Here is a 17,611-nt window from a genome sequence, read left to right as displayed (position 1 = left end):
TTTTCATGAATGCTACAAACTTTCCCAGGGCAGGAAGTGGAAAACTGCTAGAAATTAGGCTTTCCTGTGTTTCTCTCCTTGGTCATAGGGCCTTTGCCCTATCTCTCCCTTTGACCCTTGGGGCCACTCCATCTGGGAAGGGGAGAATCTGATAATCTCCAGGGAGGTGTGGCAGGGGCTTGCCCACCTTATCGAGCCTCCTTCCTTTGCCCCACTCCCCAAACCACTGTGAATTCCTCCCCTCAGAAACATTTGCCATTCCTATCAACCCTGAGCCTTTAGTCAGCTCTTCTCATAGCATTTTATATTTATGTTGATATCCAGCAGCCTTACCTGCAAAATGGGGACATTAATTGTGCTCCCTGTGTCATTATTTATCTAGCAAAGTCCTACTCACCCTTCAACACTCATATAGGTCACTCCCCCAGTGAGGTCTCTTCTGGCCACCCCCTTTCCAGAGTCTGGCTTGACCCCCCTTGCTTGGTTCTCCCTCAGCCCCTTTTGGTGCCTCCCATCCTCACACTCTTATGGTCTAAGTATAGGTCTGTCTCCCCTCTGGACAGGGCCTGGGGCTCAAGTGACATTACGCCAGGGCTCTTGGCACACGGCTGGGCATCTCTTCCCGGGTCGCTGTGAGGATCAAATGACTGCTGCCTGGAGACTCCCTGAGGGCTCCTCTGCACACGTTCTTGCCCTCTTCTCTGGTATTCATGACAGTAGAGGGGACTGTACTGATCCCTTAGGCTGAGGGGGCAGGGAACCCCAGTACCTCAGGCAACAGATTCCCCCACCTCGGTCTGGAGAGAGTGGAAGGATATCCACTTGGAATATGTGGCCCTTCTGGACCTGGAAGCATGCCGCTCCTCCTTCCCAGTGCTAGCTGGGAAACAGCTTCTGCCAGGGTGGCCAAAAGGGCTTGAGGGGCAGAGCTCTCCTCTGGGTCTCCAAAGCTGTCCTGGTGACTGGTGCAACCTGGGCACTGGGCCTGCACTGAGGGCCTCAGGGGAAATGGAAGAACCAAGCACTTGCTAGCTTGGAGCCGGGACAAAACCCAGCTCCAAGCTTAATTAAAAAGAGCGCTTAATCCCTCCCCCAAGAAATGTAGATCGCCCACAAAGGAGAACAGGAACACCAGTGGCCAGGAAGACCCAAAGCCTTACAAACAAGCACTTCGGTCTGAGCAGGGCAGCTCCACTATGATCTGATACAATGACTATTGTCATGGAGGGCTGTTTTTCCATGTTTTTGTATCCTTTTCCTCACATTTTCTTTTGCTACCTAATTTCATGCATCAGAGGTCAAAAGACAAAAGGTCAGGCCTGGTTTAAAGGCAGCAAACTCCCCACCACCAGGAACGTGTGTCCAAAGGAGTGCTTTGAGGCACCGCCTGCAGACACCGGCAGGTTTCCATCCCTGCCTAATTCTCTTTTGTCACTTCATGGGGCACATGTGTCTACGTGCAAATTGCATGAGAAATGAGATACCAACTGCTATACCACACTAGGAAAAAATTGCCCCCTTTCAGTTCACCAAACCGTTTCCATCTCATACCTTGTCAGAATTTGTACCTACCAAGAAGCCCATCTTCCAGCTCTCCGCTTGCCTATGAACAGAAGTATATACTACATATATTATATATATAACTATAATATATATAAACATATGCTGTAAATACAAAATATGAATAGATATTCCTTAATTGTTTTTTTCTAGGAGAATCATTAAGATGTCTCCAGAAAATTACCAACACTTGTCCTTAAAATTGCTTTCATTGAAATTTTAGCAGCATTTTAGTTGAATAATTTAGTATGATTCTTTTAGTATGAATATTTTGTCCTAGACCGCCAATCTTTTCGATGCTCCATTTTGGATTCTTAAGTAATAGTGGATTGTTAGTTTCCTTATGTGATGAGTAGACACTTTTGTGAATACAGGAGAATACAGTGTCATGATTTCCCATTAGAAATATTTTCATGATTGGGGGAAAACAACTTTCTACTTCTATGTTCATAAGCTTCTCATACCAACTTGGTATGCCAAATGGCTTTTATCTGACTGAAAATAAATTAGGGGACATCTTTAATTTTTCTTATTGTTGACAATTTTTTAGTTGACTGGCATTCAGTGTCTGAAGGTCTGGTCCCCACCTCAAATACAAAGTAAAGGAGAATATAAGCACTTTGAGAAGTGTCTCTGGTGATTGCTAGACACTGGGCTGGTTATAGGGCTCACTTCAAAGGCCCTTTGGACCCAAGCCCAGGTCCTTTCCCCCATCTTATTCTGGGCTGAGTCCTGGAAGAAGCTACCAGCAAATAGCAGGTCGATTTGTTAAAAATATGGAATCGGCAGCAAATCTGAAAGAATTTTACAGCATACAGTTTTATTTCAGGCATGCCCTCAAGTCCAGACTTTTTATCCTGCAGTCTGCTTTTCTTTCCATAAGACATCCCCTCAAAAGAGGTAATAAAAAAAAAAAAAAAAAAGAGGTAATAATAATCAGCCCAAAATCTGCCATAAGACTGAAGTACTCACTTGGCGAATTGCAAGGTCACACTACAGGCTCCAGGAAAAACACCCCAATCCTGCTGTGATCCTCTGCCACAGCTCTGAAGTTATTACAGAAAAATGGAGAATGAAGTAAGCGAGAACATTAAAGGGCCTACTTACAGGTGCTTCACTTCCGTTTAACATTCTGATCTGCGTCCAAAAACTATAAGAATCGTTTAACCTGTGGACGCAGTCAAAATCGCTTGTGAAGTGGGCTCCTTTATGTTCCAGTGTTTCATGGCATCAAATTACATCACATTAAAATGTTATTAGTTTAAAACATATTAAATAAATGCAAGTCTGGGTTGGCGCATGAATATTTAAAGCTCACGTTACATTACACGGAGAAATAGAAGAAAAAGGGGGTGGGGAGAGCTAACAGTTCATCGTATAAATATTGGTAGAAATAAAACATCCTTCATATGTCTTCTTTGGCAAAATATGATTTTATTACTTACAAATCATGGTATTGTTAAATTTAAAAGGAAATAGAAGAAGAAATAAACTGATTTACACTGTTTTCAATGTTAAATAATCAGAGTGCCGGTAAATCTTTTCAATGCCCCGTTTTGGATTCTTAGGTAATAGTGGATTGCTGGGATATGTTGGCCATTTTTAAATACAACTGACTCCCTGTTTTCCATATTCATATATTGCGAATGTAACTACAGAATAGTGAATTTTATCTCAAAATTCTCCACGAGTTGCCTTCAAATCGCGTCCCTGTATACGGCAGACACTTGACGTCTGCCGTGTGTACCTGTGCGCTGGAAACCAGTCGTGGAACTGAATCGAATTACTGGATTTGAGTTGAAATGAACCCATCCAAATGACCCGAGTCTCTGCGCTGTTTGAGGCGCTCTCTCAATAATACTTTTAATTAAAGCAAGAAAGGCAGTAAACTACAGTAGCAATAACCCACCATGAGCATCAGATTCCCCGAACACAGCCCCATCGTGTTTTCTAGCACTACCCCCGTGTTGCTGGGTGGCGAGCCGCTAGCACATGGTGTCCCAGCAAGCCAGCAGCCAGAAGCTCGAAGCCCTTTATGTGCAGAGGACCCCAATGCCAGCAGAAATGGGTGCTTCTATCCAAACCATTCCTCAGCCCCTTTTCACCGCGGGCGCCGCTCGAAAACCTGCGGCGGCGGCGGCTGGCCTGCGTTGTGCGCGTTTTGCGCTCTGCTCCCCGGGAGTTGCCAGTGGAGAGGTGCCCTTATCCACACGGGCGCCGCCCCCCGGCAAGCCCCAAGCTTAGGCCGTGAGGAACCTACTCGCCGGGACTCGGCGTCCACCCTCAATCCTGACACATCCAGACCCAGCAAACGCAGCGGGGCGGGGCTGGGCTTTAGTGGCGCCTCCAGAGGAAGGTGCGGTGCCACGTGTGCGCTGCGCGGACCCCAAATCCTGCGAGTCCAGCTGCGGCCTCAGCCGCTCCCAGAACTGGGCCCCCAGGTTTAGGGCGGGGCCTCTTCCTAGCTACTTGCCTGGACGTCGGTTCCCACCCGCCCTCCGAGCAGGCTCCATCCCAGAGCCACAGGGCCGGAGTCGTTCCCCGCTGCCTCTCCCAGGGCTCGCACAGAGGGAGGCCCAGCGGCGGACCGCGGTGGTCCAATCTTTGCTGGATTCCGGGCTGGGGGTCTCGGGTGGCGCCGGGCCGAAATCGAGCCGCAGTCTTGGCTCCACAAACCCTGGAGTCTTCGGGTGTTTCCTGGCTGAATAGCAGAGCCCGACCTAGGCGCCTCGCCTCCCGACGTCGGCCTCCCCAATCCTGGACTGCAGCGTCTTAGCTGGAGAGAAGCTCGCAGCGTGCCTAGGCCAACCCCTTCTGCGACTCTTTTCTTTTCCTGTCACTCTCTGTTCTCGGTTTCTGCTTTCTCCCTCTCACAGAAGGCCAGAGCGCGCAGGGGCCTTGGAGGAGCCTCCTCACCAGCCCCTTTCCTGGGTCTTCAGTCTGACTTTCCTCACAGTCTTTTCTCTCTCTCTCCATACTTCTTTCTCTATAGATTCTCCCCGCACTTCCTCGCCTTTTTAGTCAGTATGTCTCTCTGCCTCTCTGAATTTGTCTCTCTTTTTCTCCCCGGTGTAGCGTTAAACAAATCCACGTGTATCGAGGTTGGAGAAGTTCCGGCAACGTGGACAGGAAAAAACAAAAAGCCTTATTCTGTCCTTGGGACATTTCCGGTCACTACCGTTCGTCTTCCCCTTGAAGAGGTGCCAGCGCTGGTTCAGCCACGCAGGCCGCTGCTATCAAGGCGCCGGCTCGCTGGCTCTCGCTCTCTAGCTGTGTAGGCGTATGTTCGAGGGTGGATTTGTATGTCGATGGTTGCAAACTAGGGCAAGTTCTCCAAACCGAAAGCTGAGCAGAGTTGGGTTTCTAGGATTCTAAGGCTGGCGGCCAAGTGAGATGGGGGATTTTTCGGGGGTTCCAATGCCGATCTGCGCCTGAGACTCTATGCGTTCATAGCCCCTTGCCCAGTATCTCTAAGGTCGCAGCATCAATTCCGGGTACCCCGAAGAGGTTCGCCACCTTCTCTGCATCAGGGAGCAGCCCCTTGGTCCAACGCTGCGGGAGTCCAGGAGGTCCGAAGCACGCTGGCCAGGCGCAAGGGGAGGTCAACCCACAGCGGGCAGGGTGGGCAAGGGGATGACGGTTGGGCCTGGATACCCCGCGAGGGGGGGCTCTGTGAATTCTGGGCACTGGCGCCACACGACCGGCGGGGTTATGAGTAAGGGCGGGCGCCCCCTCGGGAACACGTATTTGTTTCGCGTTGGTCTGGAGCGCCCAGAGTACGACTCGGCCGCGCGGGGGTCAGGTATTTACGAGCACCGCGAGTCCACGGGTCCTGGTGCTTGGCCTAATCCTCTGCCCTTCCTGGGTGCGGACAAGAATGAAGAAGTGGCCGGTGTCCCCTCCCTAATCCAAAAGCCTCACAAAGCCAAACACACACGCAAAACTCACCAAAGCATTCCACAAACACCAAAACTAAAGCCAACACACGAAAACATAAACCAAACCCCCCATCAAACGCACTGCTCATAAAAACACAATCAAAATCGAAGAAAACAAAACCCATACAAACACAAAATTCACCTAACTCAAAACACACAAACGACACCCACTAGTACAAAATCAAAACACATCAAAACACCACGTAGAAAGAACAGCCTTCCAAACGACACACAAAAAGCCTACAAGGACAAAGTACAACACGCACACAAAATCAAAACAGAAGACAGAAAAGACCAAGACTCACAGAGCAAAACCCGCTAAAATGAAATCCACGAACAACCAACACGCAAAACACCCGAAACAAAACACTCACATGGATAATGAAAAGAAAACAAACAAAAACAAAACAAACCCTCTAAATAGACAAAACAAAACAAAACAAAACCCCCAAACAATTCCCGTCCCCAGCCCGGGATGAAATGTCAATTCCGGGAGGGCTTTTTGATCTCTAGGCGCGGACAGGCCGCTCCTCCTCTGCGCAGCCTCCCCGCGCGGGCTAGGCGGGAGGGCGGGAAGCAAGGGCTGGGGCCCGGTTGCGGAGGAAGAGTCGAGTGCTTGGAGATGGCCAAAAATCAAGTCGCCGGGGCAGGGACCCGGACGGATAGGCTGCAGGAAGAGGCGGCGCAGCGGGACTGCGCAGACTACTTGTGGGGGGGTGGGGGAGGGAGCCGCCGGGGAATCCACAGCCAAGTTTCCGATTGTGGCGAAATCGGCTCAGTGGATAAGCGATGTCCGGTTCCCGAGCCCCCCGCCCCCTTTTCTCGAGCTCTGGGCTCTTCCCCCAAGGTTGTGGCCCATCCTCGTGACCACCCCCTCCAAAAAACAAACAACACTCTCGCTGAGGACGATTCACTTTTCGAAACTGCCATTGTCCGGCGGGCCAAGAGTCCTCCTGCGGATCTCTCCCCCGCCCTGGAGAACCTTGCCCCTGCGACCACCCCGCAGCGGGGCCCCACGGGCTTCCAGTGGACAAGCCCAGCAGCTGGACTCGGGACTTGGGAGGAGAAAGGGGAGGGAAGTCTTGAGCCTGGGCCGAAGAGAGTGGGCTGGACATGCCAAACTTCTGCGCGGTCTCTCTGATTTCCCCTCTGAAGTCAAGTCTTGGGGCTCGGGGACGCCTTAACGTCTCGGGGCTGGAGGGCAAGGGGATTCCACTTATGGGCCGGGGTAAGGTGTCCGGGACTCATGTCAACCTCCAGGACCTCCTGAGAAGGTTCTGCTCAGCCCGGGTGTTCCAAAGCGGAGGCCGGGATTTTATCTCCAGCGTTTCACAGCTTAACCTCTGTGCTCGGGGCCAGGACGGGACATGGTGTGTGGAAAGGCTCTGGGGCCAGGAATGGTACCTGGGCGCTCTAGGGTTCTGGCACTGCCCTGGAGTCAGAGACACAGCAATAGTAATAATAGAGCTGCAAACTGCGGTGGGGTGGAGTGGCTGAGAGCTCTGGAGGGCGGACGCCGCCCTAGGGGTGAATCTGAGGAAACTGGAACGCCCCCCTCTATGCCTGGCAACACGGCTTCCCTCTACACTCCCTTCAACTGCACCTGCTTGGCAGAGTGGTTAATTTCTTAAAAAACAAAAACGCGGCCTGCACCCTCTTACGTGGCGGGGTTTGCACCTAAAGGGGTCACCGGCCTCGCGCACAGAGCAGAGGGCCGCGACACCCAGACTCAGGGATTTGTAAAAGGTGCGGTCGCGACGCCAGGGGTCCCGGCTCGCCTGCGGTCGGCTCCTTGCCGTCAGAACGCAGGCTAGAGCTCGGCTCCATCTGAAGCCGTCCGTCCCTCCCCCGCAACCCCCTATAAAAGTTCAGGGCGGCGCGGCGGCAGCATTGCTGCTCTCCCGGCCTCCCGCACTGCTGCCGGCCCGGCCCGGCCCGCCCCGTCTGGCCAGCTGAGCAGGCCGGGCCGCAGAGCGCGGACACCCTTTCCCAGCTCGGGGCCTGCAGTGCGGGGAGGCACGCTGGGGGCGCGGCGTGTCTGGGGACATCTTGTGATGTTGGCGAGAACAGGACATGATCTCACATGGCGAGAAGCTCTTTAGTTCCTTAATCATTTCACGGTGCCTTCGGACGCTTTTTTTCCACCTAAAACGTTTAGTTTCAGCTCAGTGATCAGCTACCCCAGCTCGGCGGGGGAGCGGAAGGCTTGAATTATTCCGACCTGCGAGCGGCCCCTGAGACCCAAAAAAAAAAAAAAAAAGCACCAAAAAGTGGAAACTTTTTTTCCCTGTCCATTACATCAAGTTCTGAAAAATCAAAATGGATTTAGAGAAAAATTACCCGACTCCTCGGACCGGCAGGACAGGTAGGACCGCGATACGGGCTCCAGGCGTGCTAACTCAGAGACCCAGCCGGGCACTGGCCCTCAAACACTTCGACCCTGGGGGAGGGGGCGCGTCTCATTTTCGCAGGGATTGACTGCGCGACTGTCTGCGGCACGTTTCTTTTCTCCAATCTGTTCACACACTTCTGCATCAGTCCAAGTGTTTGCGAGTTTGCGTGTGTTTTTCTCTATTTCTGAATGTTTATGTGGATGTTTATCTGGGAGTCTGAAAGTTTGTTTGGGTCTGTGTGTTTACATAGGGGCTCAGGGTGTGCATGAGTGACAATGATTGTGATGATTATATATATATATATAAAATCAAAAATTTTGAGTGTGTGTTGAAGAATCTATGTGCCTGTGTATATGTAGCTTTATATTCATGAGTCTGTTAGTATGTGTTTATGAGTTGCTGTTCCTGGGTACCGTTCTTTTGAGTAACCAAAATGTGTGTCTATGAGTGGCGTATACATAATTTGGATGAGTGTTTGAGTGTACATCTACTCCTTTAAGGGATTGTGTTTCCCCGTCACATCCCAAGTGATTCTGGAAGTGAGAATAAGATGGTTACACCGACCCCTCCATTTTTGGATGTCAACAGCTGTTCACTGTGCACATGCCAATGTACACAAAAGTGCCTGCCTCTAGGCACAAAGATGGGTCTGGGACCTGTGGGGATCTGTTGTACTAAGTCTGCCATCAGTCAGGCTCAGGTTCCATTCTGTTGAGAGAACAGGAGTGAAGGTGTGCAGCCCTTCGTTGTGTGGTACACACTGCTTCCGTCTGTGGGTACTGTTGAGCCTACCATTTGTACAAAAGGGTCTCACGTTGCAGACACAACCTTGGCAGGTAAGAGGAGGCAGCCTACCTGCAGGCTAGTTGTGACATTTCTAGGGACCCCCAGCCTGCCTTAGCTCTTACTTAGACAAGCCTCTGTCACTAGTGTGTTTGTGTGTGCACGCGCGTGTGCGCTCAGGTTTTATCTTGTGGGTGCCTGGAGGAGAGCACAAGTAGGTGGACATGTGTGCCTAACTGGGGCATCCAGCTCTGAACCTATATGCACAGAGGCCTCCCTGGCACAGAGCCTGGTGTTCCTCCCACAGGCCCAGGCAGTGGGTGGCAGGGTGTGTTTATGTCTGAGAGGAGGTGGAAGGCAGCAGGAAGCTTCTGTCTGCCCTGAGGTAAAAGCCAGTTATGGGCACCTCTTTTACTCATTAGGTCAAATGTGCTAAACCCCCAACCAAACACACTTCTGGCCCTGACAGAACTCCCCTCCCCCTATCCATATGGTTCTGTGAGCACCCACCTCCACCCCAGCCCTAAATACAGGTCAAAAAGCAGAGAGAGAGGTGGGGGGTGAACTTGTATCTGAAACCCAGGACAACTCCCTAGGCATATATGTGTTTCCAAAATCATTACTGAAGAGAAGTGAGGGCAGAAATCTAAGAGGCAGGGAATTGAAGAGGATTCCCCAGGGTAAAGGCACAGGAAAGGGAACCTGGAATCCCCTTCTGCTCCATCCCTACTCTCCCCACTACTCCGCAGTGGGTCACTTAGTAGGTGAGACTCCATAGGTGTCTGCACTGGGGACTAGGGTGTGTGTGTGTGGTGTGTGTGTTGGGAACGGGTCAGAGGCCTGTGAGGGTCCACTAGAGGGTCTGCATGGCTGGCCCAGCTGCCTCTCCAGACAAGCTGTCTACGAAGACTGTAATTCATGGCGGTCGATGGGCTCTTTGATTAGTTCAATCGCCTGAATAATCGTTTAATCAATAAAGCATTTCATTCCTCTGCGAGACAGGCCTGGGTGGGGCTGAGGACCCCTAGGCTGGCCAGATTTTAAAAATCTGGAGAGCCATGCCCCCTCTTCACCGACGGGTTGGGTGAGGGTCCTGCCTGGGAAAGGGCAGTATCTCAGGTAATACTATACTTCCGCCTGTCTGCACCAGCCTGGGCCGGGAAAGAAAAGAGAGCTGAGAAACTGGCCAGGATGGGGGCGTCTAGGTCTGATTTTGGGGTTTTTGCTCAGGCCTCTCCCTTCTCCCAACTTCAGGACCTTGTATGGGTCGCTCAATGGCCCTTTCCCTCCTTTAGAACTGTATTCCATTCCTTCGTTTGACCTCAGTTTCCCCATCTGTATAATGGGGAAGGCATATATGCCATTCTAGCTGTAAGCCCAAGGTCGGTGAGGTTCTACCTGAGCAAGAAGCCACTTAAGGGTATTCTTGTCTAGCCTCTTCCTTGTGGTACCAAAAAAGGAAAAACTGAGGTCCGGAGAGGGGCAGGAACTTATTTGAGATCATACAGAAGGAAGTATGGAGGGCGTAGGACTGAAAGGTAATTTTTCTGCCCTTAAACCTCTCATTCTTGCTGGAAAAGGCGATAGAGCTCCATGCATCCCCCTCCCCCCACAGCCTCCCTTGGAGGAAAATGACAATTAGGCAAATTAGCTGAGGTGAGGGTTAAGGAGTCCCAAGGCCAGGGAGACCAGGATAGGCTGAACACTGCCTGCGTGCTGGCATCCATTCCCCTAGCTCTGGAATGAGCCTGGTGGAATAATACCCTCTACCATGGATCTTCATCTTTAAGAACCTTGGGAGGTCTCATCTCAGGGATTCTTTTCAGACACATGGGGAAGCTGAGCCCTAGGAGAAGCAGGACTCGCCTTTGGGAGAAGTAAACATAGTCCCAGAGTCCCTGGCCTTTGAGGTGCGCTGGTAATGATAACAAACCCTGACAAAGGCACTTTGCACAGTTCTTGAAAAATCTGGTTAAATTTTCCCCTTTTTTCTCCCACTTCGACCATTCCTACAAACAGACTTGGGCCAGGCAGAGCAGACCACTGATCCAGGCGCAGGAATCATGCAGGAATTGGCTCTGACCCGACTAGCTTGTATAACTTAGGGTCAGTTGCTTTCTCTCTGTGATGCTTTTAAAATGAGGGTGAGAGAGGACCCACCAAGTTAGGACAGCACTGCTAGGGCCTCTCTGGCTTTCTCGAACTGAGCAACCAATCTGAGCCCTGTAGGCCTCGCTTTATCCAAAGCACCAGAAGGAAGATGAGCTGGACTTGGGCTTCGGGAGTCGATTTCAGGCCCAGGGAGCACTGTAGCAGCCCCAACCCCCAGATGCCGCTGGGTGCAGGAGGGGCTGGCCCAGGGGGAGGGAGGGGGAGGCGGGGAGGGCATGTGTTCCGAGTAAAGCCAAGTTTGTGTATGGAGACCGAGGTGGAGGTGGGCATTCCTCTGAAAGTGGCTTCTCAAACATTATTCTCAATGGGCTTTCTTTCAATAACAAAACTTTCAAAGGCAATTCCATTTACACAAGTTAAATTTCTTTCCGGGGGGTTTCCTTTCCCCGTCTCCTGCCTCCGCCGCTTAAGACAAGGCCCGGCCCAAAGTCATGCAGAGGAGGAAAGAAAGCACGCGACCGTTGGGCACAGCGACACCCTACCGCATTCAGCGCAGCATGGAGACCAACCCCCGATAGCCTCTCTCTCCTGGACGCAGACTCGTGGGCTGGTGAGCTTTCGGAGGCAGGACTGAGGCGCGGTGCCCGGCTTGGTCAAGGAATCGCTGTGTTATCCCGGATAGTCAAGTAACTTCTCTGGGCCACCATTTGCTGGCCTATAAGGCTGGGTTAGGTGGCCAGGATATCTGATGGCGCCTCTTGGAGTTAGAAGTTCCGGGAGGCCGGCACGCTCAGGCAGCTGTGAATAATCCCATATCCAAAAGGAAACACCCTCTGACCTGTGCACCACAACGTGAGAAAGGGGGCTGCTCTCGCCGCCCAGGTTAGGCTGCCCAACACCGTCCTGAAGGCGAAAGTCTTCTGTGTGAAATGGGAAGCCGACCTATTCCAGTTCAAGTAATTAATATATGTGGTTCCATTCAACCCTGGCAGCACTTTGGGGGGATTCGGTCCAAGCCGCACTGGTATCGGAAGGAAAATCGGTGTGTATGGACATATCCTGGCTGGGTTTCCCCTCCACCCCCCCCAAAAAAAACCCCGCCCCATCATCCCAAGAGTGGCTCTGGAGAAACCCTTCTGAGAAAGAGATTTCCAGTTCACAGCGTTTCCTCTACCTGGGACTTGTTATGTGACCTTGGACAAGTAGCCTCCTGTCTTGGCCTCAGGTTTCATATCTGTAAAATGGAGACGGCCTAGCCTCAGGGCCCTTTTAGCTCTAAGACTTTAGAATCTGAGTTTCTAGGCCTGAACTAGAGCGGGGCTGGAGGTGGAGGTGTCACTGGCTGCGACCCTCTGAGCGTCCCCATACTCCCGCCTCTCCGGTGGGAACACAGAGCCGCCACGTCGAATTCTTAGTCTACTTTTGATCCATCGAGCGCCACTGGCTGGAATGAACGCAGGAACCCCAACCACCCTGGTCCCTCTGCGACATTGCGATCCTCCTGGTCCAAGGCGAGGGGAGTGTGGTCGAAGATCAGGACAGGCGGGGTTCCAGACAAAGGAGAGATAACACCCACTGCCACCCCACCCCTGTGCATACGCAGCCTCCTGGGCCCGCAGAGGACTTCCTGGGTCTGTTTTCCGCAGCTGTGCCCTGGAGGGGGTGGGGACGGTGTCACCGCCGGAAACTTATCTACCATTCAGGGGCAGCTGGATCTGGGGCAGGAACAGAAGATGGGTCCAAGGGCTGATCCCATGTAGGAGTGTGAGAAATTGGACGGAGGTAGAGAGAAGGGAGACTGAAGTAGAAAACAACCTGGGAGTCCTCCCAGGATCAACCCGTGCTCTGTCCTCCTTACAAGCCCAGAGCAGGCATCTCAGAGCCCTTGCTTTGGTGGATTTATGTTTAACATTAGAAGATCATCACTTATGAATTCGAAACGGTGGGTCTTGGACAACTCCCGTGAGCTGCTGGGACAGGGGAATCTTCAGTTACTATTCCAGGGCGGGGCTCAGGCGCACATAGGCTCTCACAGAACTATTGCCTCCTGGGTGTAGAATGTCTGTCGTCCAGTTCCTTTGATTGTGGTCCCAGAGCCTGACACGCCTGAGAAACTGAGTCTCTTTGGCCAAAGACCCTGCCCTTCTGGACCAAAAGAGTCCTGCTAGACATCCACTCATTTTGTCTTAAAAGCGACAAGAACTTACCCAGGAGAGGAAAAGTTGGGTTTTCTCGACGACAGAGCTGCAGCACAGTAGCACCCTTAGTGCAGCTCTGCGTGGCCCTTGCAGACTGAATGCGCCCTCCCGCTTCAGGGACTCTCATTAGCACTGGCCGGGACTGGATTCATTCAGTTCCCAAGAGGCCTTGCTCCGGATGCAGAATTACCCCTGCACACAGAAGCCTTCAGCTGTGCATATCACTAGCCCCCAAAGTGTCTGACAGCTCCTGGTCTGAGGCTGGAAAGAGGGGCTCATGGCTCAGTGCTTGGGCAACCTGGTCCAAAGCCTCAGACAGACCTCTCCCCCAGGAGCACCCTGGTTACTAACTTTAAAGGACTATGAGATTTTCCCCTTCTATGTCTCTGCCTACGGTTAGCTCAGAATTGGGGGCCCTTGAGTTAGAGCAGGGGAGGACGGTGGACAAGGAGGCGGCAGCGTCAGCTTAGTTGGCGCTTGATAAAACTATGAAATATTTCCGCTGGAAGGAGCCTTCATTAAAAACTAGGTAAGCCAACTCTGCCCATTTTACAGATGAGGAAACTGAGGTCAGAACGGAGCAGATGTACACACACTACGTTTCCATCGCGAGTCTGATGGTGCTTAGATTGAAAGCCTGATCTCTATTGAGCTCCTTGTTTTCCTCCAACATCCGTTGTGTGTGTGTGTGTGTGTGTGTGTGTGTGTGTGTGTGTGTGTGCGCGCGCGCGCGCGTTTTCTGGAGACTATTTCCCCACCCTCACTCCCCACCCCCCATCCCCGCCTCGGCTGCCCTTAATCCCTCAGGGCATCCCTGGGTCCCAATGCCGCGGAGAGGAGGCCAGGCTCCTGCTGGACCTGCAGCTCGACTCTCCAGGCACTGTGTTGATCCCCTTCCCCCTCCCCCAGTCCGCGCTCCACTAGGCCTTCGCCCCGCGCGTTTGTCAATGAACGTGGCGCCGCCGCCTGGGCCCCGCCTCCCATTCTCTCCCATTGCCCAGGTATCGGCTAATCAGGCGGAGCCCGCCGGTTGCTCAGCCAATGGGGCGGTGTCTCGGGTCAGAGCCGGCTGCCACCGCTCTGACTGGCTTGATGAAGCGTGATTGGCAGGTTAGCCCCCGCCCCGCCCCCGCCCCCGCCCGGAGGGAGGCTGAGCCCCGGGCGGCGCTGTCCACACGCAGCGGGTCCTGAAAGCGGCTCCGGGGCGGCGCGGTGGCGCACTGTGCGCGCCGAACAGGCGGAGGGCTAGCGCCGGCGGCGGCGGCTGCGGCTGCGGCGGTAACGCTGGGAGTCAAAGCAGATAGAGGCTGCATCTCTGCACCGGCAGTCCCGGCGGCCTTGGTCTAGGGGACCTTTCGCTCTCTTCTGTGTCCCTCGCTCTACGCCAGGGGCAGGCGCGGCGGCCGTCCCGGAAGAGGCAACTGAAAGACAGTCGAACCAGACCCCCGAGAGAAGGCAGCGGAAGCTCGAAGAGTTGGTGGGTGCGAGACAGATACTCAGGCGAGGAGGAGATCGTCGCTGTTGTCCCCATTCCTGGTCCCGGCTATGAAGGAGCAGCGGGGGCCGCGGGAACTTTGAAGGCAGTGGGTCCCAGGGTGTGAGGGCTGCGGGCTCCCGGGGACTCCAGAGTCTTGGCTCCAACCTCAGTGGCATAAGCGTCTCAGAACCCGCCAGGACCCCAGCGCCGCCAGAGAGGAAGTTCTTTGCAACTTCGTCCGAGACGTCGGAGAGCCGGGTGGAGAGAAGCTGCAGCGGCAAGTCCGAGCCCCAGAGACTCAAAGAAGCAGAAAGAGAAAGGATCCGGTGGAGACCGAGGGATCGAGGAGAGACTCCAGAGGCAGCGAGGCCGCGGAACCAGCCTGGCAACCCGCGGGCCTCGCTGCCCCCCGAGTGAATCCAAGGGCTGTGTGTCCCACAGGCCTCCTTAGAGCCGCTCCTACAGGAGGCGGGGGGGCTCCAGGCCGTCCCGGAGGCGGGCCCCTAAACTATGCCCCCGAAGCTGCGGGCGCCTTGGCCGCAGCTACCCTGGGCCGGGTGCGGAGCCGACGCCTGAGCCAGCCCGGGAGGGAAGCCACCAGGAGTTGGGCGCACCGCTCCCAGCCGGACTGTACTAGCGCCGTTCCCGCCTCAAGGCGCAGCTCTCGGCGATCTCCGGCAGAGCGGCTCTGAGAGAGGAACAGAAGCTCCAGCAGTGCTTTCTGAGCCCAGCTCGCACAGTTCCCGGCCTGGCGGCGCGGCTCCGTAGCCTCGCTGGGCAGCCCCTTGGCGCCGGGAGGCGGCAGCGTGGGCCGGCCTGCAGTCTGGAGCGCCCCGATGGAAATACACTGTAAGCACGACCCGTTTGCATCCATGCATAGTAAGTAGGCGGCGAGCTCGCTTCTCTCACTCTCCCGCCGGGACGGGGTTGGGGGTGCCGGACCGCGGGCAGGTACTAAGGACGGGAGGACCCAGGACTTTTGTGGCCGCGCAGTCAAGTTTGCAAAGTGCAGGGCTTCCAGGCAGGGGATGTGGAGCAAAACGCCTGGTCGACCCGGCCGGAGCACCTGGCACCGGGAATCCCGCCTCCAGCAACCGGTAGTGTAGGCAGCGAGCTGCAGTCTTTCCGGGGCTCCGGCAGCAACATCTCAGCGTGCCGGGAGATTCCTGACTCGGACCCGGAGAGGGCTTTGGGCCGGGCCAGTTGGAGGGTACGAAGTTGCAGGGAGAGGTCAGTCTGAGTCTTAGACTGCGCCCCACACCCCGATCCCGACGGCGCCTTTTTCAGCGGTGGGGCTGATCAAAACTGGGGCTTGGAGGGAAAGTGGGGCCCCAAAAGTGCCTGTGTGCTTGTATGTGTGGAGGAAGAGGTTGAGAGCTAAGCGAGGACACCAGGTTCAGAGCTCCAAAGGCATCCTGGAGTTGAGGAGTGGGATTTGAAAAATCAACGAAGTAACCGTCCCTGAGCTGAGCTTCTGCTTAGAAGCCTCCAGTTCATACAGAGACCCTTAAAAACACAATCAAGTCCTCTTCAGGACACTTGCCTCATGATGGCTTCTCCCCTTAAAAAAAAAAAATCAAGAAGAAGAAGCCAATTAGTCACCATACAGGCACCCTCGCCTTCTGAAAGACATCACGTGTGTAGGAGACGGGAAGGGTCATTTTGGGCGCAGGCGAGACTGGCCGGCTGCCTGACCCGTCGGGATCTGCCAGTTCACCCATTAGCACACCCTCCTGTGAGATGAGCGCACCTCTCACGGTGAGTTAACGCCGGATTAGATTCGGAGATTTCGAGGAAATTCCAAGTGGAACGAATCGTATTTTCCTTCTGAGCGCTGCACAGCTGGGCTGGAGCAAGGCGCCAGGCTTCGGCGGCATCCAGCCGGGTGCCCAGCTCGGGCCCCCACGGGCCTCCGGTCAGGGAATTGCTTCTGCGCTGGGAGCCCTCCCCAAGGCGTCAGACAGCCCAGGATCCTGCTTACTTAGCCTTGGATCCCCTATTTAACAAAGGCAGCAGAGACCCGGCTGGAGAGAAGGCGAGCTTCCCGGGCGAATGTGTCAGTTTCTGCCCGGGAGGGCCGAATGGCCTGGTAGGCTGGGAAATGCTGATCTAGGCTGCGGGGCCGGCTGCGGGCAAGTCAGTTTCTCTTTGTGTCAGTTTCCCGAGTCCGAGATCATCCACCAAAGCAGCGGAGAGATTTGTGGAGAGAAGCCGATTTCTCGGATTCCAGCCCAAACGATTCCTCACCGTTTGGGGCCTATGCCAAAACGGTTTCCAGTTCGTGGTGACCCCAGCGCCCCCAGCAGCCGTCTCCTGTGCAGACTTAGCCCGGCTCAGGGGAGGCTCTGATCTCTCAGAGTGAGCCAGAAAGCAAAGGAGTTGGGGTCAGTATTCTGAGAGGTGACCAAGCCCTTAGCTTAGTCAAGGAGCGATTTGAGGACAAAATGAGGAGGGCTGCCCTTGCGCTTCTATCCTCGCCTGCAGGGATCCGCTCACTGCCTTCTTCTGCACAGAGCCTGGCGGCCCAGAGGTTGTGCCCCAGCCCTTGGGGAAATCACATCAGAACTGGTGGTCCCATGACTGTGCATGAGGGTGAAGAAGGCAGCTCCATCCAGGTGCAGGTTAGCCAACCGCTAATGCCTGTCTCTGTCCCTCCTTGTCCCAGCTGTCATCTGCCCCCTCCTTGAGAAGTGCTCCCTCCTTCCGTTTTCAATTTCCCCTGCAGCATGGTGGGGGCTTGGCCCCAGCCTGCCTAGCTTCCAGAGCTGCCTTCTCTGGAAGTGCCGTTGGTTCTGACGCCCAAAGCTATTTGCTTGCACAATGTAGGCCCCAATTTGTTGGAGATTGAGAGGAGGGGTGCACAGTAGATCCTGAGAAGTTGCCTGGTTAGTAGGGGCTCAGACCATGTCCCACGTTCTCATCTTCCTTCTTGGCCCTGGTCAGTTTCTTCCTCCAACTCCTTTCCCCTCTCCCCCCACTAGAGGGTGGCTTCTGTGGGGAGGTGGTGTAGGGGGAGGGGCAGGCATCGCCACGATATGGGCTTCTGAGTTCCGTTACCTCCACCCCCAGCTATAGTTACCAGTTATAAAGCACTTTTATATCCAGTCTCCTCCCCGAGTGTCTTCTAAACTTTCAGCTATACCCATTTTA

The 17,611-nt window shown here is 54.1% G+C and overlaps 1 protein-coding gene across 1 annotated transcript in view; it reads left to right on the top strand.

Annotated features, from left to right (window-relative positions):
• The first annotated feature begins 7,503 nt into the window (after nucleotides 1–7,503).
• PAX5 (paired box 5) overlaps nucleotides 7,504–17,611 on the top strand; it is a 192,102-nt gene continuing 181,994 nt past the window's right edge. Inside the window, exon 1 of the mRNA XM_004271448.4 lies at nucleotides 7,504–7,863. Within this exon, the coding sequence (XP_004271496.1) occupies nucleotides 7,818–7,863 (46 nt within the window). The 5' untranslated portion in view covers nucleotides 7,504–7,817. The remainder of the gene's footprint in view (nucleotides 7,864–17,611) is intronic.

Source organism: Orcinus orca, chromosome 6 (assembly GCF_937001465.1).
Source record: "Orcinus orca chromosome 6, mOrcOrc1.1, whole genome shotgun sequence".
NCBI lineage: Eukaryota > Metazoa > Chordata > Mammalia > Artiodactyla > Delphinidae > Orcinus > Orcinus orca.
This window is presented reverse-complemented; position numbering and strand designations above follow the sequence as displayed.